The following is a 21,954-nucleotide window of genomic DNA, read 5'->3' as shown; positions in this document are numbered from 1 at the left end:
TTAGTCTGAATAATTAAGCAGTATAAATACCGGTTTCGCTGCTGTTTATACCGTCCGTATTTTAATCGTTACGACCGCGAACGCAATCGGAATGTCGTAAGAAAAAGAGCGGAGTTGCAAAATGCATGTGTGGTTAGAAATGAATTAGAGCACATTTTGTTGACCGAAAACAAATAAATGAACATAGCATCACGCTTCTTTCTTGTTAAACAACTCTTTTTCTTGATCTGCAAAAAAAGGTTGTGGTTATATAAAATATTTCACTCGTGTCGAATGAAGTTTATTTTACTTGGTTTTATATTGAGAAAAAATTCCTTTTAATTCCATTGTTCAATTTTATTCAACGTTAACTTCTTTAAAAGAATGTTTATATTCGCGCCAGAGAAACATTTTTGCCATCTGCAGCATCATTAGTTTCAGCAAAGATAAAGTGTATCTTAAGGTGGCTTCACAGGAAATAAAAGGTGTAAAATCAAAAAAAAAAAAAAAAAATTGAAAAACATGATTTTTGAGACTTTTAACAATGCTGAAAATGATGGTACAATTATTTTTTAATAATTTTAACTTTTTAAGCAACAATTTTGCATTTTGCAGGTATGATATAAAGTAGCTTCCTTAGCAACGCCTATAGCAACGGAAAAAAGCAGTATGAAAACTTTTGTTTAACCACTCTTTTGGTATGTTTTCGTGTTCTGCAATTATAAAAGATTTAGTTTAGAGGCTAACCATGTTCAGTTTTAAAAATAAAACCGTTCCACTTATTAAAATTGCATCATATCACGATCATTTAATTACTTCTTGTGACAAAACCATTATACTAACACAACTTGTGTTGATACAATGTTTACTTGAAATATTTTTTTAGATTAATAAATTAAATATATAACGGGTAATTATAAGAATACTTCAAGATCTAAGAAGAGAAAATTTAGTGGTAACAAGCACACCAAATGTATTAAAGATACGAATGTAACTGGTAACTTGTCTGAAAATGTTTCATGTATCAGTTCTAAAAAGTTAAAGTTTGATGTCGAAGATACAAGTAATGCCAACACAAATGATTATTTTCTTCTTGTTAATTTTATTTTTATCAAACAGTTATTTGATTTGGTTAGTGCATGTCCTGATTGTAAAAGTAAAGTTAACATCACAGATGATTATTCTAGCAGAATGGGTTTCTCCCATAAACTTATTTTAACATGTACAAATGCACAATATTCTTTTACATACAGTAATTTTACTTCAAACATTGTTAAAAATGATAAAAAAGGTAGAAACATGTTTGATGTTAACCTGAGAATGGTAATTGGATTCCGTGAAATTGGAAGAGGACACCAACCAATGGTTAATTTTTCACGACTTATGAACATTTCATGGTTAACTGTAAATGCTTTTGACAATATAAGTAAAACCGTTAAAGAAGCGTACAAAGTTGCTTCAGAACAATCAATGAATGAGGCTGCTTTTAATGTTAAGCAAGAGTCAAAAGAAAAACTTAACTCTGGAGAAGCACTTGTCCAAGTTGCTATTGATGGTTCTTGGCAAACACGAGGCCACTCTTCATTAAATGGCGTTGTTACAGCCATATGTGGAGGAAAATGTTTAGATACACAAGTACTGAGTAAATATTGTAGAGGTTGTCAAATTTGGGCAAATAATAAAGGTTCTGCAGCTTATGAAACATGGAAAGCAAAGCACAAATGTAGTCTTAATCATACTAGGTCCTCAGGAGCCATGGAGAGTGCTGGTGCAGTTGATATATTCTCTCGTTCTCTCTTGAAATATGGTTTAATTTACAAATACTATCTAGGAGATGGTGATTCTTCTTCTTTTAATGATGTTGTTGCAAGCAAACCATATGATGTTTTTAGTATTACGCCTGAAAAATTAGAATGTGTTGGACACGTTCAAAAAAGAATAGGTTCACGTTTGAGAAGTCGACGCAAAGTGTCATATGGCAATAAAAAATTGTCTGGAAAAAGGAGATTAACTGAAGCAAGTGTAAATACATTACAGAATGCTTTTGGTATTGCTATCAGGCAAACAGCTGCAAAACAAAATTTAACTGATGAACAGAAAGTGTATCAAATGAAAAAAAACATAAAAGCTGTTTTGCGCCATTATACAGATTTTGAAGACAAATCTCATCGACATATTCTTTGCCCAATCGGTCCAGATAGCTGGTGCAAGTGGAAAAAAAGTAAAAATGCAGATGCAGATGAAAACTATTCTCCTAAATTAAACTTGCCTGAATGGATTTATGAAATCATTAAGAAAGACTTTGATGAATTGAGTAATGACAGTTTATTGAAAAAATGTCTTCATGGGCAAACTCAAAATTGTAATGAAGGACTAAATAATATCATCTGGTCCCGATGTCCTAAAAATGTTTATGTAAAGGCAGATGTTCTTGAAATGGGAGTAAACTCAGCAGTTCTTTCTTTTAATGAAGGTTCATCTGGTATTTATCGTGTATTTAAACATTTAAATCTAGACTTTGGAAAAAATACAATAACCAGTTCAGTAAAAAAAGACCGAAAGCTGTTACAAATATGGTGAAAAAAGGACAACCAAAAAAAAAAAAAAGAAGAAAAGAGTTGAGAGGAATTAGGAAAGGTTGGATTGATAAAGATCAAGAACAATTATCAAAAAATAGCTACAAAAAGGGATGTTTTTAAAACTTTTTTAACTTATTTGCCTTATATCTAAAAATGAAGATTTTAACATAATTTATAAACTCAAAACACGATATCTCAACATTAAAAAATGCTTAGACCTTCAAATTTTCCCTAATTGTCCAATACATATATATGTAGAGAATGAACTAGAATCTTGATAATTGAATGAATATTTATTGAATGCTAAGTCTTTTTTTGAACCCAACCCCCTAAAAATTAGTCAATTTTCAGTTTTTAGGGACTTAAAAGAAATGTTTTTGTTTTTATATATTGATCTTAGTTCATCCTCTACCTCATATATCAGATAATAATATTGCAAAGTTGCGAGTTGTTTTAATTAGCCATTCTGGTTTAATCGTGTTTTGAAAAATAAATAAATATATGCTTTTTTATGCGTTTTTTATAAATAAAGTCCTCTTTTTTTTTTTTTTTTTTTTCAATAAGCATTTATATTTTATTGTTATTTTCATTAAATTGAATTTATAAAACTGATTTTAGAACAGATTTAAGTTATTTTACTAAAAAAAAAACATTTCCTGTGAAGCCACCTTAAGATAATAAAATGGAGTAAAAAAAGAAGCGATTCGGAATTGACAATTACAGTCGTTTAAATACCTTTCTTTTAAGAAAAAATCGAGTGAGATCAGCTTTTTGTTTCTTCTTTGATGGTTTTCTTTTCGTAATCCAGTGAAAAGTTTTCTCTTTTAATTTTGTAATATACAATTGTTTGATTTGTAAAATAGAATTTTAGAAGTTTTCGAAAAAGACACAAAAAAATTTATATGACAATTTACAAAGAAAAATTACGAAGAAAAATAAACAAAGCATTTTTTTGTTGTTGTTGCTGTTTTTATAACAATTTTACGTGACCGATAGGCATAAATGAAAAACCTCATCAACTCAAATACTCTTTTAATGAGAATATTCTTCCAGAAATAATTTAAAAAATGATATAACAAACGTCATTTTTAATAATTTTTATACATTCTAATATCTAGACTCGAATCTAGTTAGTAAGTGCACGATTCAACTCAACCTCAGATAAAATATTATAACCCTACTCTAAAAAGGGGGTAAGGTTTATAATAAACAGAGGCATTTAAAAGCGTTTTCTAAAAGATATAAAAAAATCTGGGTGTAAAATTTTTTCAGATAAAAAAAAAAGTGATTTACCAGATAGTAGTATTAACTAAATCTATAGTAGCTATATGCTTTCCATCTATTGAACTATAGTTACTATATGCTTTCCATCTATTGAACTATAAAAAAAAAAACATTTTTCTTTTATAAGAAAAATTTATTATGTTTATAAGTTATTTAGTTATTTTTCTTTATTGATCTAAATCATGATTTTTATTTCTCATTTAAGCTAAAATTATTTCCCTTGCAGCTGACATTTGGGTGGGAATGTTATTAATACCTTTATCTTTGAAAAATTTCTTTTCCTTGGTTTGAGAAATCCTAATATTGAATCTAAAAATACAGTAGGGTGACGGCGGTAATAAGGTAAGTTGACGGCGATAAATACGGTAGGGTGACGGCGTTTAATACCTTAAAATTGGAAATTTTTTCAAGTTTCACTAAGAATCTTAAAAATGTAAGACAATTTTACATCAGAAGATGCTGCGATAAAGAAGATGCTACTATGCTATTTACATCAGAAGATGCTACGATCAACACCTTCTATGTGAAAAAAAAATTATTTGGCATTTAAATTAGGCTGTGACAATTCCCGTTTTCCGGGAAACGAAAGCGGGAATTTCCGGGAACGGGATTCATTTCCCGGACTTGGAAAAAAAACGGGAACGGGAATTCCCGTTCCCGTATTTTAAAAAGCGGGAACGGGAAAATCCCGTTCCTGTTCCCGTTTTTCACCTGGAACGTCTAATATTTCCTGTATTATTTTTCCTGGTATTTTTCCTGGTTTTTTCCTGGTTTTTTTTCCTGGTTTTTTTTTTATTTTTTTTTCCTGGTTATATAATTTGTTTTTTTTTTTGTGGTTTATTTTGGTTTAGGTGTTTGTTTTTTTTTGGATTCTTTTTTATTTTTTTTTTTTATTTATTTATTTTATTTATTTTTTTTTATTTTTTAAATTTATTAACTTAACAACATAGAAGATTTAGGAAATTACAAAGAATAAATCATGATACTACAAAAAAGAATAAGAATAAAGAAGAATAAAAAATAGTAATAGAATAGAAAAAAAAGAAAAAATAGAAGTATGGAACTGTTCAAGCAAAACCTGGCCAGTCAGTGACGCCTAACCTGTCCAACTCTCTGAAATTCTCCTTCATATAGACTAACATTTCAATGTTTCCTATATTAAGGTTGGTCCTTCGTTCGGAGATGATGTTCCCAGCAGTGGAGAATACTCGTTCAGAGGTTGCCGATGCGGCAGGGACACATAGGATTTTCCTTGCAAACCTTGACATAAATGGAAACTTCTTACGATTAGTCTTCCACCAATCCAGGACATTGGAATTACGAGGGACAACTGGTTCCTTAACATAGACATCTACCTCACAATTGACCTCTACCATCATAGTTGACTCTGGACCACGTTTTGTGGGGTTGGGTCCATAAGACTCACGCAACATTGCAGCCATTGGATCATCCTCATCCTCATCTATCACCAAAGGGGGTGTTGGAGTGCCAGTTGGGGAACTTCCATCACCATGAGTCAACATAAGGAGTCCTTGAACAACTAAATCCCGTGTGGCGTTGTACTTGTCGTACTTCTTGAGAGCAACACCTTTGTACCTTGGATCCATAAAATGTGCGACAGCATACTCAACTGTGTTTACACCACAGTCGGGGAACCTCGCATCCAACTCAGCCTTCAACGCCCAACCTACTTCACCTACTATCTCATTTGGCGGGGAGCGGGTCAAAGTGTTCAATTTTGCAGAAATTGAAATAAGTTCAGGAATGACGACGTGGAGTGTGGGACCTTTATCAGAACTAGCAAGATCAGAGAAACACTGAAAAAGTTGGAGGACATTGGCAAGGGCAGAAATGACTAGCTTATCACCCATTTATGGAAGAAATTCGTCCAAAGAAGTGTCATTCTCCGCCATTGTTTGCAACGAATCATAAAGATCAAGAACTGACTCAAGTTGTCTGAGGTCAGAATTCCAACGAGTGACAACACGCTGCACAAGTGTGGTACGATTGCAATTAGCTGCTATTGCAATTCGTTTGAGGACAGCAGTAGCCTTGGCGGAATGTGAAAAATGACCAACCAAACGAGACACCTTCTTACTTATTATGGACCAACCTTTGCATTTCTCTAGTGCTTTGGTGACGATGAGATGAATAGTGTGGTCGACACATCGGAGGCCAGTGTTGATTTCAGGACAAATATTAACCGCTTTAACCACCGGAGCACCACCATCTGTAATGGCCCACCTAAACACATTCCTACCAAACTCAAAGCTGTCTATGATAACCGAAAGTTTTGAACAAATATTTTCAGCTGTATGTGACTCTGGGAAGGACTCGAGACGAAGCATGAAACGTTTCATAGCAAAATGTTTGTCAATGTAGTGCAGCGTCAGACTTTGAAAGGAAGCATTTGTCTTTGAAGTCCAGATGTCGCTCGTGAACCCAACACCGTCCATATCAGGCTTGTCCTGGTTAATTAGTGTTAAAACCTTCTTCTTCATGAAAGCATATAACCTAGGAATATATTTACGGGACACCTGACGGGCTGATACTGGATTGTACTGACCCTTGGTTGCCTGTCGCATCATTCGAAGAAAAGAGGGATGATCGACAATCCTAAAAGATTGATCACTTTCGACAACAAACCTAGTAACCTCCGTAACAAGACGCACATTTTCAAAATGATCAACAGGCCACTGAGGACGCATACCAAGCTTAGGAACCTTTGGAGAAGGAGCACCAGCAGGAGTGCTAGAAGGTCGCTTTCGCACAGGAGTACCCCTACCTCTTGAAGGACCGGGTTGAGGATTTTCAATATCGGAGTCGTCATCAGAAGGATCATTTATTAGAAGACTAAGAGACTCAGTATTCTCTCTCTCGTAATCCATATACAACCTCGGGTGAAGAGAACGAAGATGTCGAATCAAAGCAGTCGTACTGAAGAAGTTAGTCTTTAAAACTTTATCACACTCAGAACACTTTGCCTCACTCTCATCGATCTTGATGAAGTAGTTCCAAATAAGAGATCGCTTACCCATCTTAGACAAAAAAGAAGATAATAGCAACCAAATAAAGCAAAAAAAAGGACAGCAATGAAGATAACAACCAAAGAAAGCAAAGCAATGAAGATATCAACCAAAAAAAGCAAAGAAAAGATAGAAAATTAGAAATAAACAGTAAACTTACTTGCACACACAGGGGAGCTTTAATAAAAGCTATGTACCTAAAAAAAAAAAAGGAAAAAAGGTTAATTCTAACTAATAACTTATATTCAAAGGAAAATAAGGTAATTAACAAGAAAGATATCAAAGATACTAAGAAAGTTAGTAAAGAAAAGACGCAAGTTAGCAAAGAAAAGAAGAAATTAGCAAAGAAAAGAAGAAATTAGTAAAGAAAAGACGAAAGTTAGTAAAGAAAAGACGAAAGTTAGTAAAGAAAAGAAGAAGTTAGCAAAGAAAAGAAGAAGTTAGTAAAGAAAAGAAAAAAGTTAATAAAGAAAAGAAGAAATTAGTAAAGAAACGAAGAAATTAGTAAAGAAAAGAAGAAAGTTAGTAAAGAAACGAAGAAAGTTAGTAAAGGAAAGAAGAAAGTTAGTAAAGAAAAGACGAAAGTTAGTAAAGAAAAGAAGAAGTTAGTAAAGAAAAGAAAAAAGTTAATAAAGAAAAGAAGAAATTAGTAAAGAAACGAAGAAATTAGTAAAGAAAAGAAGAAAGTTAGTAAAGAAAAGAAGAAAGTTAGTAAAGAAAAGAAGAAAGTTAGTAAGGAAAAGAAGAAAGTTAGCAAAGAAAAGAAGAAAGTTAGCAAAGAAACGAAGACAGTAAACTACTTAAAAAAATTATAATTAGGCCTTAAACCTAATTATAATTTTAAATTATTATAATATTTATATATATTTACCTTATAGTTATAGTAGTTTGTTCCTAGTATTAGTACCAAATTTATAACATAAATCTTAAAATCTTAAAATAAACGGGAATATATGCGCGCGAATCATAAAATAGCGGGAATCGCGTAAAAAAGCGGGAAACTTGGTAAAATGCGGGAAACTTTTAAAAATACGGCTTTTCCCGTATTTCTTATATTATATTATAATATATAAATATATATATGAATTAGAATTATATTTCATTATATTTTATTACTTTTTTAATAATTTTAAAAAGAGCATTTTAGTTTGTTCAGTTATTCCCAGTGGGTTGGTCTTTTGACATTTCTTCAAAATTCAAAGTGGAAATTAAAGTCTACACTTGGATATAATGCCCATGGGGCTAATTTCCACTTTGAATTTTGAAGAAATGTCAAAAGACAAACCCAATGGAAATAACTGAACAAACTAAAATGTTCTTTTTAAAGATTTTTAAAAATGTAATAAAATAAATATATATTTTTAAAATGATGATGATAATGATAATGAAAATATTATATATTATATATTATAATATAATAATTACGGGAAAACCCCGTAACATCGAATGACGTACGGGAACGAGAACGGGAATTTCCTGTTCCCGTATTTTATTTATTACGGGAACAGGATCCCGTTCCCGTATTTTAAATACCAAAAGCAGGAACAGGATCCCGCTCCCGTAGTTCCCGTAAATACGGGAACTTGGCGCACTCTACTTATGATGTCCCTTGTAAATGGTTGGATAATACATAAGGAGGCCACAAAGAACAAAATTCCTTTGAAGCAATTTTTGGCTCAGCTGGCGGACGAAATGATAAATGTGGGAAGATAAACCGCAGCTGTACAATGTTCATCGTCAAGAGAGAGACCATCTATGAAAAAATTGAGACTGGAAAATGTATCTCCACATCCTCCTGCGGAAGGAACGACAAGACGTAGATGTAGAAGATGTGCGGAAAACCAAATACAAAAGCGGACAAAAACAATTTGTCCGGAATGTGACGTTCCATTATGTTCAAAATGTTTTGCAGCCTACCATACATAAATTATTTTGAAATATGTACATTCATGTATGTTTATGTCAATTAGTTATGTTATGCTCAAAATATGCAATATTTATTGAGCAAAAATACTTAATATTATATAACAGTAAAAAATTTCAAGAACAAAATTTGTATGGTACTAATGGTACAACACCACCACCGCCAACCCCTTGATGTTTTATATGCACTATTTCAATAGTTAGGTTTCTATTGACTAACAAAATTTCTAAAACACAAAAAAAAACATATTCGTACTTCCTAAAATAAAAAAAATCGTTTCAAATAAGTTAATTTTTGAAAAATGATATAAATTGCCCATCTGTGTTTTTTTTTTACTTTACTTTGTGATTTTAATTTTTGTTTGTTTATTCGATTTTAATTCATCTAAGAGATCAGATGAATTAAAATCCAACAAAGAAAATGCTCTTGATATAACAACAGCATGTGTTATTATAGCAGTATTACATACCACATTGCTTTTATGTTTTCTCTCTTCTTAAGTTCTATTGGTTTCATAGCATCTTAAAACTAAATTGTCAAGCAATTTTAAAGTATATGATTATGATAAAATTTTTTTTTTCAAGTATTTCGACTAAATCGACTTTTAGTCGACTAAGTCGATTTTAAAAATGTATTAGTCGAATTTGGTCGACTTTGAAAAATACATTAATCGATTTAGTCGACATTCGAATAATTTCAAAGTCGTAACAACACTAATAAAAAAAACAACTAAAAATTTCTACTCACAATACCAACACCAGTTAATAAATGAAATTTCTTTCGAAACGACTTTTTTTTTTGAATTTTTTCAATGAAAGGCCGTTTTTATAAATAAAAGCTTTATTAAATTTTTTTTTTACATCTAGTAAAACACATTTCACATTTTTTTGAAAATGTGAAATGTGTTTTACTAGATATAAAAAAAAAATATTTTTTTCCAGGAACAAACAAGTTTAATTAAATGTTGCAAGAGCAACAAAAAGCAATTTTAAGAAATGGCTGCTGAGAGGGGAGAAGCCCAAAATACAAGCACAAGTGCCAATCCCACCCCTTGAGTTGTTAAGAGGGACATGGCTGCAACCCACAAAAAGGTAGAAGACTAGAATTTGATATAGATGTTATGATATTTCTGGCTTTATACAATCTGCCCTTTAAATTTGTTGAAACAGATGGGTTTCAATACCACATCTCAAGACTAAAAACAAAAGCAAACATCAACATTAGTCGAATTTCAGAAACTACAAATTTGCACTAAAGACTTCACCACATTGGTGCTGACTCAAGAGAATTGGAAAAAATGTGTAGAAGGGCAAGTATGGAGTATTGTTGTGTGATACTGTCTTCAATCTGCAAAACGAGGGAAAAACTAGAAATGAAAGTTCAAAGTATTCAGGCTAAAGCAACCTCTGGCTGTTTATTAAAGGACATTTTTATAAACACATTCCTATAAGAAATGAGCTTCGCTTAATGGTGGGGCTATTTGAATTCCTCAGAGCATTGAAAAATACATTAAAGGCATGGGAGGCAGACAAGACACTTACAATATATTTGGTGATTAGCAATATCTGTGAATCAAATATTCAAATGAGGATTATTGCAACAAAATTCAACAGCGAGTTTGTTTTCCACACATGCAACTAGCCCTTGAGAATTAAGAAACTTATTCTTTGAAGAGTTGAATGCAAGAATTAAACTTTACATGCTGAAATGGTTGAACAGATTCCATGTCATAGAAGCTCTTCTGACCAAAAATTTAAGATTACTTCCTGGAAGGACTTGATCCAATCAAAACACCTAGATTCTCTCATAAGCACCTAGATTCTCTCATAAGAATCCATGAATCTACACACAAATAGTGGGAGGAACAGGCAGTAGCACCACAGTTAACAAAGGAACCATCTCAAAGCTTAGAGAGCAGCAACTCCAGTAGTCAAGACAATTTGAATCCTTTCATGAGGAAGTTTCTAATGGCCACTAGGCAAACAAATGAACAAAAAGAGAAAAGAGAGAGGCAGCAGAGAGAAGTTTAAAAAGTGAGCCACCACTGAAAAGAAAGTTTAAAACCTATTTGAGTAAAGGATATGTTGATGCAAACAAAAAACCTTCTCCTGTCTTCACTTGCCAATTTATGATTTCCTGTAAGCTCTGCACAATTAGAGAGAGAACAAGAGGAGGAAAAATAGTAAGTGACACAAATCATGATATTCATCAAGGATAGTTTTATGCACTTAGATTCTGTTGAAAGAAATCATACAGAAAAATGTGATAAAAATGTTGCAGAAGTACAATACTATCAAAACACTAACAGGCGCTGGAGACAATTAAAGTGATGAAGAGACAGAAGACAAGAAAAGGAAACCATCTGAGTGAACCCAAGCACAAGCAGGTTTTCCTAAAAAACCAACAGAAAACCCTGAGAGGCCTTTGCCAGTTACGAAAAGGATCCCCAATTACTGGAAGAAAAATCTAGATTTGTTTGATGACTGTGAAAGTAAAAGTGAAAATTAAAAACCTAAAAATAAAAAAAAAAGTTTAAATACCAAAACTAAAGAAGAACAAAAAAAATTGTTAAAATGCTTGGTCTAAGTTACTCAAAATAAAAATTATAAATTTATAACTTATAAATTTATAGCTTGCGAAAATAAAATTTTTTGCCTCAAAAAAAATAAAAAAACAGGAAGTTTTTTAGTGACTCTCTACTGTGTAGTTAGTACAAAAATGGAAAAAGAATTTTACATGGATTTTAAGAGTGATCGATTTTGTTAATCGAATTTTTTATATCAATATAAAAACGAACCTTCGATTTTTTCCCTTCAGATATCGGTTTCCGATTGCGCTTAACAATTAAAATTATCACCGCTGCTGCTTTAAGCAAAAGGAAATGCCTTTCCTAAAATATAAATATTTTGTAAAAAAGATTGAGTGTTGTCTTAATGAAGTGCGGTAGTTAAAACGGAATGTTGTAGCCATATACAAATTTAAAAAATTTTAAATTATCTAATAAATAGAGGGAATGGTCAAACTTCAAAATGGAACATAAAGTTCCTATTTTTTGTGACAAAATATCAGTTCTTGCGATGAAAGGTTTTAACACTAATTACAATTGTCTGATGCATAGGATTCGTATAAAACTTTGCATTGGGCGAATCAAAAGTATATTAACATTTTCCCTTATTGCTTTTGGAGTAATTTTGAAAAGAACATTAAAGGAACCAGTTGCAAACTATGTTTTAAAATTTCGTTTTTAAGTCTGCTTGCGTAATTTCTTGATTGGGAAAATAAATCAAAATTAAAATTTTAATTTCACTTTTCAAAGCAGAATGCACCTGTTTTATACCGGGTGGGTTAGTTAATTATGTTCATGTCAATTCTCAATTTATACTTTTTGTAAAAATTAACACAAATTAACTTAATTAAGGAAATATTAGATTTTTTAGATGAGTTTCTATCATTTCATTAGTACGTCAGAGTTTTGTAAAAATAAAAAAAAAAAAAAAAGGATATCAAAAGAACAAAAACACACAAAAAAAGAAAAGTTGTTTTATTGTACAACTTTTATTGTACATCTTGGTGAATAATTTGAAATTTTTAATTTGTCCAGAGGTAAAATTGTCATTTAATATTGAATATTGTAAATATGTTGAATATTTTTTAAACAAAGCTAAATCAGTTTTTAGCTGAAAGATACATGGTTTTATTGCTTCAACATTTGTATCTCTTGTATCTGCTAACGATATTTGTAAGGATGTAACAGCTACTTCGGCACTTTTTTAACGATACAACTACTACTTCTGCGCGTGATTGGTATTAAAAGATTTTGTTGTAAGAAACGTTTTGTTAAAATTGGATTAAAATATATAATTTGTACAGTCTTAATTATGTAAATAAATTCATATACATTTTCTTTTTCTCTACCTAAAATAATATTTATAAGATAATATTCTAAAAAAAAGAAACATTAAATATGTTTATTAAATAAATTATGTATATGTTTGTTGTGTGTGTATATATTAAGTGCCGGTGTCATGTTAATATTTTACCCCGTTAAAATTTTACTGCGCAGTAAATTTTTAACGTTTAAAATTTACTGCGCAGTAAAATTTTAATGTTAAAAACTTACTGCGCTCGTTATTTTTTTACTGTCATCAAGAAAAGAAGAGAGTTAAAGTTTGTGGGAGGAGCGGGTAAAAATATACATGTGTTATAAAACTTAGGTTACTTCAATTTTTCTTCCTATGAAACTTTTATTATTTAATGCATACATGAAATGATAGTTTACTTTCCAGGCTAGATTTTGATTCACTTTTTTATGTAAAGTTTTGCATTCTCCCTTATTCTTAGCATTAGAAGAATTTACATTTAGGAACATATATCAAATAAGTTTACCAATAACTGAAGGCCATAAATTATTGACGTATATATCTGACGAATGGGTTCAGATATACTTCCAATAGGACTGTATATACTTCTAAAATAACATGAAAAACAAGTGGAACCAACAACATTTTATTTCAGTATAAATTTTTCTCACTTTAAAGTCTTTAGTGACAAAACAGCATTAAAATGATTATTGTTTTTATTTTCTAAAAGAATAGTATGAGATGTTAGTTGATCAAGTTTAGTGGAAGCTGGATATTTAGCCATGTTAGTTTTTGTCCTGTGAATGACCACACCGCTATATCAATTCCAATAAGATTTGCAGTACCAAGAATCTCTACATCTGTAGCCCATATACCATCTGCGGCCATGTCACTTTTGGCGAGATAACTTCCCACGTCATCACCTAAATATCCTGATAAGAGACTGGAGCAGGGTTCTGTTGTCATGTGTTTCACAACTAGATCGCGAACACATACATGTTGACATTCAGAACCTGACAGCAAAAACGAAATTGCTCGAAAGAAACAATTTCCATCAGCTTTGCATGCATGCATTTTCAAAGGTACATCATTTTCTTTTCCATCAATAAGATCTGGCATAACAAGTATTTTGAGAGCAAGTTTTTCAGCAATTTTCTGGCGAATATCTTTGGAGGGATGTTTCATTAGGTTGAGGTGGCGTTGAAATTCATCTTTATCACCACATTCTGAAGATAATTCAGACATTTTTGAATTACTTTCCTTTTCAATAAATGGTTTAAGATGATGTAGAGAATATTTTTTTTGCAATGTGTTATCCCCTTTATTGTTCCTTAATAAGCATGTAGAATTTGATAAAATATCAAGAATCTCATATGGACCCAGCCACGAGAAAGTCATTTTTGCACCTTTCCTATCATCTCTTTTAAGATTTCTTAAAAGTACTTTCTGACCAACGCAATACTTTGAGCTGTTGCATGCTTTCTGTCATAAAGCGTGTACACGAAATAAATGTGAAAGTAGAAAAACAACTAAAAAAAAGTTCTCCTCAATTTTTATTTCGAACCAAGTAATAATTTTAATACAATAATATAAGAAGATCAAACATTAAAAAAAAAATTAATTATTCCTGTGGGAATCTAATAAAATTTCGAGCTTTTGCTTTAGTGGTACCCATAAGCTTGCGCACAGAATAAGAATCAAAACTGTTTGATGCTTTTTTAAATGATATTTTAATATCTTTAATGTTTCTGCAAAGCTTTTTTGTTTTTTTCATTTTTCTTTTAATAATAGCCCAGTACTTTTCAATAACTCTCAATTCTGGGCAGTTTTGAGGATTTTCTGTTTTAGGCACAAATTCCACATTATTCTTTTTATACCATTCCATAGCTAGTCTTCAATAATGAATTGATGCTAAATCAGGCCAGAACACAGGTCTGTTATTGTGTGATTTAATGAGAGGTAAAAGGCGTTTTCGAAAACATTCTTTAACATATATTTGACCAGAAAGTGTGGACTGAGAAATATAAGGTGCTGATTTTTTGCCACAACTGCAAATAGCTTGCCAAATCAAAGCTTTTTTAGCGAACTTGTCATGTTTTGTGTATTTAAATTTCTTATCTGCTTTTCCTCTATATTTGGCAATATAATAAACAGCACCAGGAATTTGTTGATGATCGTACTTGATATAAGTTTCATCATCTTCAATAAAACAGAAATTTTTAGAAATAAAATTGTCATACAACTTTCTGCCGCGGGTTCTTGCACTTTTTTGTTGGGTTTCAGAACGGTTGGGCACTTTTTGTGCTTTGAAAGAATGAAAACCATGTTTGTTTCTAACTTTTGCAACGAAACTATGAGAAACTCCATATATCTTTGCACGTTCCCTGAGTGAAAGGCTTGGGTTATTCTTAAAACTGATAACCAGTTTTCTAACTAGTTTTATATCTTTAAAACCTTCCTTTCTTCCACCACCAGATTTGCGTTTGATCGATTTTGTTTGAGAAAAATGTTGAATAACACGACTAACGGTGTATGGATGTATTTACAACGATTTTGCTATCGAATTGTTGCTACTATTAGGATTTGGAAATATTTGTGCATAATTTTTTCTCTTACGTCTTCTTCTTTTGTCATTTTTAAAACTAATTTCAAGTTAAATCCAAAAACTAACATATTTTTTGTAACCACAACACGTTGTAAACAAAATACAAAAAAATTAAAAAGATTTTAATACAACCACTGAAAAAAATGACGTGCTTATTCTTTCACATTTATTTCGTGTACACGCTTTAGTCAATTTTTTGTTTCTTTTGTGAACAAACGATATTTTTCATGGCTTTTTCTTCAATTCCTCTTTTCATTTCAAAAGCTTTTTGTAAAACCTCTTTATCATATACAGGATTATATTCATCATCATTGAGTCTATCTATGCATTTTACATCGATTGGAAGGCAGGGTTGTCGGTTATATATAAGGAAAAATGGTGAGTACCCTATTGAATCATGCACTTTAACACGTAGAGCAAAAAGGATTCCGTCTAAAACTGACACCCAATTTTCAACATTTTCATTTAAGACCTTAATGATTGCTTTCTTAATTGTTTGATTCTGTCTCACTGCAAGGCCATTGGTTTGTGGATGGTAAGCCGAGGTAACATGCTGCTGAGTAGCTGTCATGTCACATTGATTTATATGCTTTGTGATATCCTCCACTATTGAATGCCAAAAAAATCTTGAAGATGTTTGCTTTCTAACAGCATTAATACCAAGGTAACTGGCTAATGCAACAGCTTTCTCTGAAGTTCCTAGACCCTCATGAACTTCTTTAACTATGTTTAGTTGCTCTTCTCGATCTATTACCACAATCACCTTCAAGAAGCAAAAGTTTGTTTTTAGACATTTAAATAAAAACAATAATTAGAACTAAAAAATGTTTTATATAATTTCAAAGTTTTTACTTTGCCTTTTAAAGTTTGCCTTTTTTCCTCTCTCATTTACACCTACAGGAAACTTTTTGTCATTCAAGTATTTCCTGATATCATGAAAGTTAATATTTTTGTACATCTTGAAAAAAAAATAAATGCCAAAAACTGTATATTAAAAAAGTCAGTAAAAAAATAACGATAGCAGTAAAATTCCAACGTTGAAATTTTACTACGCAGTAAAATTTTAACGTTGGAATTTTGCTGCACAGTAAAATTTTAATGGCAGTAAATTAAAAACGCTACACCGGTTTTAGCACTACCAGCGCCCTGGGAGAGATTTCTACGGCGCCCCTAGCTCAATTGAACCCCATACAAAAAAAGGCTAAATTTCGCCCATTTATATTCGGCGCCCTGGGCCATCGCCCAACCAGGCCCTACCCTAACGCCGCCACTGTATATATGTGTATATATATGTATATGTATACATATATGTATGTATATGTATATGTATATATGTACATGTATATATGTGCATGTATATATGTGCATGTATATATGTATATATAGATATAGATATACATTTAGACATACACACACGTATACATACACACATATACATACATACATACATACATACATACATACATACATACATACATACATACATACATACATACATACATACATACATACATACATACATACATACATACATACATACATACATACATACATACATACATACATACATACATACATACATACATACATACATACATACATACATACATACATACATACATACATACATACATACATACATACATACATACATACATACATACATACATACATACATACATACATACATACATACATACATACATACATACATACATACATACATACATACATACATACATACATACATACATACATACATACATACATACATACATACATACATACATACATACATACATACATACATACATACATACATACATACATACATACATACATACATACAAACATACATACATACATACATACATACATACATGCACATATAAATGCATGTATGTATTCATACATGCATGCATGTATTCATGCATGCATGCATACATACGGATGGTGCAAATAAAGAGGGTGGTAATAAAATGAATATTGTAAAACTCATAACATGCGGTATTAGCAAATTGTACGTAAAATCTCTGCGAGCTACTTTTTACTTCAATGGGTTGCAGAAAAACCATCAAAAGTTATTTAAACTATTTAAAATAAATCACTTAGAAATAAGCTTAGTGCTTATAGAAAATTTTCTAAAGCTTTTTTCGTCGCTGTAGCAGTTTTCAGTTTGGCTTTCTCGATGTCTCCTGAAAGATGCAGCTCGTGTTCGACCTATACTTTCGGAAAACGAGCGTACTCTTTCTTGTAAAATACTTTGTAAAATACTTAAATTGCACTTAAAGAATGCGTGAAATGATCGCCGAAAGTCCGGACTTCGATGTCCATATACGAAGAAGTTCATCATACTATTGCTATAATGCATAATTTTTGTAACGGATATTAACCAATATGGTAGCCTTGTACAAAGATCTCCTTCGCAAAATATAAAAGTCATATTTACAATAAAGAATGGGCTCCAACAAAAGAGAAATAAACCAATGATCACAGATATAGTTTTTGCGACTCGTAACTCACGTTTAATTCTGCCATCTTGGTTACTGCTATCTTTCATCATTGAGACGGCACAATAGAATATGACCCAATAAGAAGCTACAATTATAATTAGTGGAACAACAAACGCAAGAACAAATATGGATGCAGTATAGCATCTCAAGCTGTTTTTACTCGTCACAGCGAATTTCGCACCTGTTAACGTAAATCCAATAGACCATGTAGCTGCAATTGCAATAATGACTGGAAGAGGAGATAAATTAAAATGACGTGTCGGATATTTAACAGCGAACATTCTTTCTAAACTTATTGCCGTTAAGTTCAATATTGACGTTGTTCCGCAAAGTATATCGAGGGCAATAAAGTACTTGTATACTTCTTCATTAACAAGTTTGGAATCTAAACAATTTAAATTTCGAGTAAATGGCTAAAAAAATTATTACTTATTATATGAAAAAAAAAAAAAAAAAAAGGAACTTTTTCATAACCAGTTACTAGTATAAAAACATTTTTTAATCAACCACGGCTTTACTGTCCTTACTTTCCCGGTTTTTATTTGAAAAAAGGAAAAGTTTAGGAAAATCCTGTTGTAAAATACATGATCGATTTTCATGAATAAATGCGAGTCAAGTATTCACAACATTTAAAGTTTTAGTGTACAAAGTCAGTTTTGTTGTCGAAAACCCAGTTAACAATATTGTAAAAAATATCCTTCCTAAGGGTGTGGTCAAAGCTCTTTAAAAAAAAACGAGAGATAATTTCTGAGAAGTGAGGCAGGACGGAAAAGAGTGGAATCTGGTTTCAATATTAAACTGATTGAGAACAATGAAATGATTGGAAAATTATTAAATGGTGGTACACTCCACTTCATCCACTGGAAGTCTAAGGATGTCCAATGTTTACTTGGTTTTTCGTTGGTACGTATGTTTAGTATAAAAGAAGGATGGCAACAATGGCTTGTTGTTGTACCGTGTACCCGTTATTCTGTAAGGATTAACAAAGGCACGCAACCGCATCAAAATGCTAATCCGCTTTAAATAAGAACAACGTGAATAATAGTGTAGTCATAAAATTGTAGTTGAAAAACAAGTTAAGAGTCAAAGCGAAGGTAACTTTGTTTACATGTTGAGTATTTTTTAGTAAAAAGTTTTTTATTGTGTGCTATTATATTTAAGAAACTTTGGGACATGTTTAGTATTTTTATTGTGTCAACTTTTTTCATAATATACCTTGACACAATCGTGCTAATATGTTATAAATACGAATAGTACATATTTGGACGTCAGTTTGTGTAAGAGTTGTATAATAGTGAAAACATGAAAAAGAACAATTAAGCTTCGGTGGTAAAAAATTTATTTGGTTGGTGTATAATAAACACTTTAGAATTGACAATTCGAGTAACGCTTTTACTGCTATGTTATCCATCATTGTACCCGTAATTGCAACTTTCTCAGGTAAATGAAAAGCATTTTCTCCTTTTGCAAACAAAACACTGCAAAACAGGCGACTCGTAAAACATCATCATAAGTTCTGATCAAACGGTTCGCCAAACTTTCATTTAGAATGTAAAAATAATACTTTTCTTTATGGGCGCTCACTTCGCTCTGTCCATTTACAAACAACTTAACAAATTTATACAATCGTTGCGTAAACGCAAATTCACCTTCCAGCATTGCGCGAGCGTTTTCGCTACTCGTGCTCCATAAAAACCAACATTCTAAGTGGATCTTCATTTTTGTTCAAATTAGACGATATATAATTGTCGTCCTCCTTATCATTTTTGTTTTCCTTTTTCGTTGTTCAGTATCGTCGTTCCTTTCCCAACATTTTAAAATACCTTCCTTGGTTAATGTTGTTGGCGTTAATTAAAAATCGCAACAAGTTATTTTTCCTTTTATATGGTATGTGTTAAGCACTGAACAATCGATAATTTTGAATGTTGTTTGAATATCGGTTGTATTAAAATTTTAATGAATACATGGGTTTTGCTTAGTCTCCTAAAAAACAAGAGAATGGATATCGATATTATTCGTTTTCGAATATCCGAATTCAGATTATTTGGTTTACACTAGCTCGAGAATAGGAACACTTGAAAATAGTAATGTTTCAGATCACTGGTCAACAGGAACCAGTTTTAACAAATAAACTTGCCTGACTAAGAGCTTTTTATTTCCAAGTAAAAATGCTGTTAAAAAATAAGATTTCTGATAAGCATTTATTTCCACTTTAAAAAGAAGTTAAAGAAAAAAAACGAGCACGTGAAAAAATTAAAATATGACACAAAAATATTGTTTGGATCATTTCTTTGCATTTACCACATTGTAAAGGTGGAAGGGCCTGTAAGAGTAGTGTAAAGCTGTGACATTTATGTGTTTTTGTTAGTTTCCCAATAGACCTATATGAATCCATAGTGTTACATTATAAACACAGACTTAATGGAGGTTGGTAACTTTAAAATATGAGGGGACTGTATGTGTAGCTATAACTTGCCACCAAACATCCCAATTTGTAGTTAACTATTTGTTTTTATCTAAATTAACATATTGCTGTGCTCACATATGTATATTTATGTATCCTGTATCAATGTACAAACATGGTTAAGTAAAGATAACGTTGTATGTAGGGATCGCCAGTGTACGGTATACTAACAATTTAGTGTACAGTTTAGCGTATAGTATACCGTAAAGTACACTGTGAAGTATAACTAAGGTAAGCTTTTTACTTATTGATTTTTTTGATAACTATTTTTACTATTTATTTCAGATCAGAGAAATCTGTAGAATAAACAATATTAAAACGGTGAAGAGCAGCACAAACAGCCGTGGTATAAAAATACAGCTATTCACGAAAGTTTAAACGATTGCAGAATTTTTATCAAGTATGTTTGGTTTTTGTTTAATAAAGAAAAACTGTAAAATGATATCGGCTTAATTTTTTTTATTTATTAAAGAAAAAGTAATTAGCTTTAAAATGAATATGAACATGTTATAAAAATTTTAATATTTAGTTAGAAAAAAGCTATTACAAAAAATCTTAGAGGAAAAATAAGAAGCACAAAAGTTTAAACGAGTTGCAACATTCGAACAAAAAATGAAAAAAAAAGCGAAATTATTATTTGAAGTGTCCTCCTTTGTTTTTATAGCAAAGATAAACTCGTTTATGCATTGATTCAACTAATTTCATGCACATCACGCGAGGTACCTTCAGCCAGTACTCATTCAAAAGTTGCTTTAAATGCTGAGTTGATTGAATTTCGTGGTATGTCAGTTGATTGTCGATCCAAGACCAAATATTTTCGATTGGGTTGAGATCTGGTGATCTAGGGTACCAGGGCATCATATTGAACTTTTTTTTCAAAAAATATTCTTTGATTGAGTGTGCTGTATGAGCTGAAGCCCCGTCTTGTTGAAAGATGAATTGCTTGCTTCTGCCATACAAGTGTCTGATTGATGGAACTAAACACGTTTCCAATATTTATAAACAAATAGTATAAACTGTTTTTAAACTAATTTAAAAGTTTTTCTTTCATGGAAAAGCATTTTATTTTAAAGTTCCCTTGGTTTTTGAGGATGGTGTTGTTATGTTTCAAAATCAAACGATCACATTTTTTTTCTGTAGCGGGATTTTGTAAAGTTTAAAAAAATCATCGCGATAAAACTATTTTCCAATGCAAATAATTTTTTAAGTATATAAATTGTATTCTTGTTAAAATACCGTGTTAATTAAAGAAAAAATTACATTGTTTCCTGGAAGCAAATACAAAAATACTTGAATTTATTATTAAAATTAAAGTTGAGCTTTATTTTATGGCGTTGCAAAAATAACTACAACGTTGTGAAATCTTAAAATAATCTAACAAAATAGCATACAGTATTTTAAAAGAATAAAATATACTTTCACAAGTTTACATAAGAGCTTAAAATATAAAAGATAGTAAAATATAAAAAAACATTTTATATATATATATATATATATATATATATATATATATATATATATATATATATATATATATATATATATATATATATATATATATATATATATACATACATATACAGTAGCGGCGTTAGGGTAGGGCCTGGTTGGGCGATGACCCAGGGCGCCGAATATAAAGGGGCGAAATTTAGCCTTTTTTTGTATGGGGTTCAATTGAGCTAGGGGCGCCGTAGAAATCTCGCCCAGGGCGCTGGTAGTG

At 31.3% G+C, this 21,954-nt stretch overlaps 3 protein-coding genes and 1 long non-coding RNA gene across 4 annotated transcripts; 1 reads left to right on the top strand and 3 right to left on the bottom strand.

The window, feature by feature from the left end:
* Positions 1 to 4,796: 4,796 nt before the first annotated feature.
* On the bottom strand, positions 4,797 to 7,139 carry LOC145191988 (E3 SUMO-protein ligase ZBED1-like). Its single transcript, XM_090083520.1, has 2 exons — positions 7,029 to 7,139; positions 4,797 to 6,880 (listed from the first exon to the last, which is right to left on the bottom strand). The coding sequence occupies exon 2, from the start codon at positions 6,878 to 6,880 to the stop codon at positions 5,714 to 5,716; it is 1,167 nt and encodes a 388-aa protein (XP_089939646.1). The 5' UTR covers positions 7,029 to 7,139; the 3' UTR covers positions 4,797 to 5,713.
* Positions 4,910 to 5,713, bottom strand: LOC149890669 (E3 SUMO-protein ligase ZBED1-like). Its single transcript, XM_090081946.1, has one exon. The coding sequence runs from the start codon at positions 5,711 to 5,713 to the stop codon at positions 4,910 to 4,912; it is 804 nt and encodes a 267-aa protein (XP_089938072.1).
* A 10,047-nt stretch (positions 7,140 to 17,186) lies between the features above and the next one.
* LOC149890668 (dopamine receptor D5-like) lies at positions 17,187 to 18,369 on the bottom strand. The gene is made up of 2 exons (XM_090081945.1): positions 18,355 to 18,369; positions 17,187 to 18,183 (listed from the first exon to the last, which is right to left on the bottom strand). The coding sequence occupies exons 1-2, from the start codon at positions 18,367 to 18,369 to the stop codon at positions 17,362 to 17,364; spliced, it is 837 nt and encodes a 278-aa protein (XP_089938071.1). The 3' UTR covers positions 17,187 to 17,361.
* A 422-nt stretch (positions 18,370 to 18,791) lies between these two features.
* Positions 18,792 to 21,403, top strand: LOC149890667 (uncharacterized). Its single transcript, XR_016451343.1, has 3 exons — positions 18,792 to 18,864; positions 20,520 to 20,634; positions 20,899 to 21,403. It is a non-coding gene; the product is annotated as an uncharacterized LOC149890667 (long non-coding RNA).
* The last annotated feature ends 551 nt before the right edge of the window (positions 21,404 to 21,954 follow it).

The sequence above is a fragment of the Hydra viridissima genome, unplaced genomic scaffold (assembly GCF_058129835.1).
Source record: "Hydra viridissima isolate aposymbiotic clone 2 unplaced genomic scaffold, HvirCarnegie_v1 scaffold_3, whole genome shotgun sequence".
Taxonomy (NCBI): domain Eukaryota; kingdom Metazoa; phylum Cnidaria; class Hydrozoa; order Anthoathecata; family Hydridae; genus Hydra; species Hydra viridissima.
This window is presented reverse-complemented; position numbering and strand designations above follow the sequence as displayed.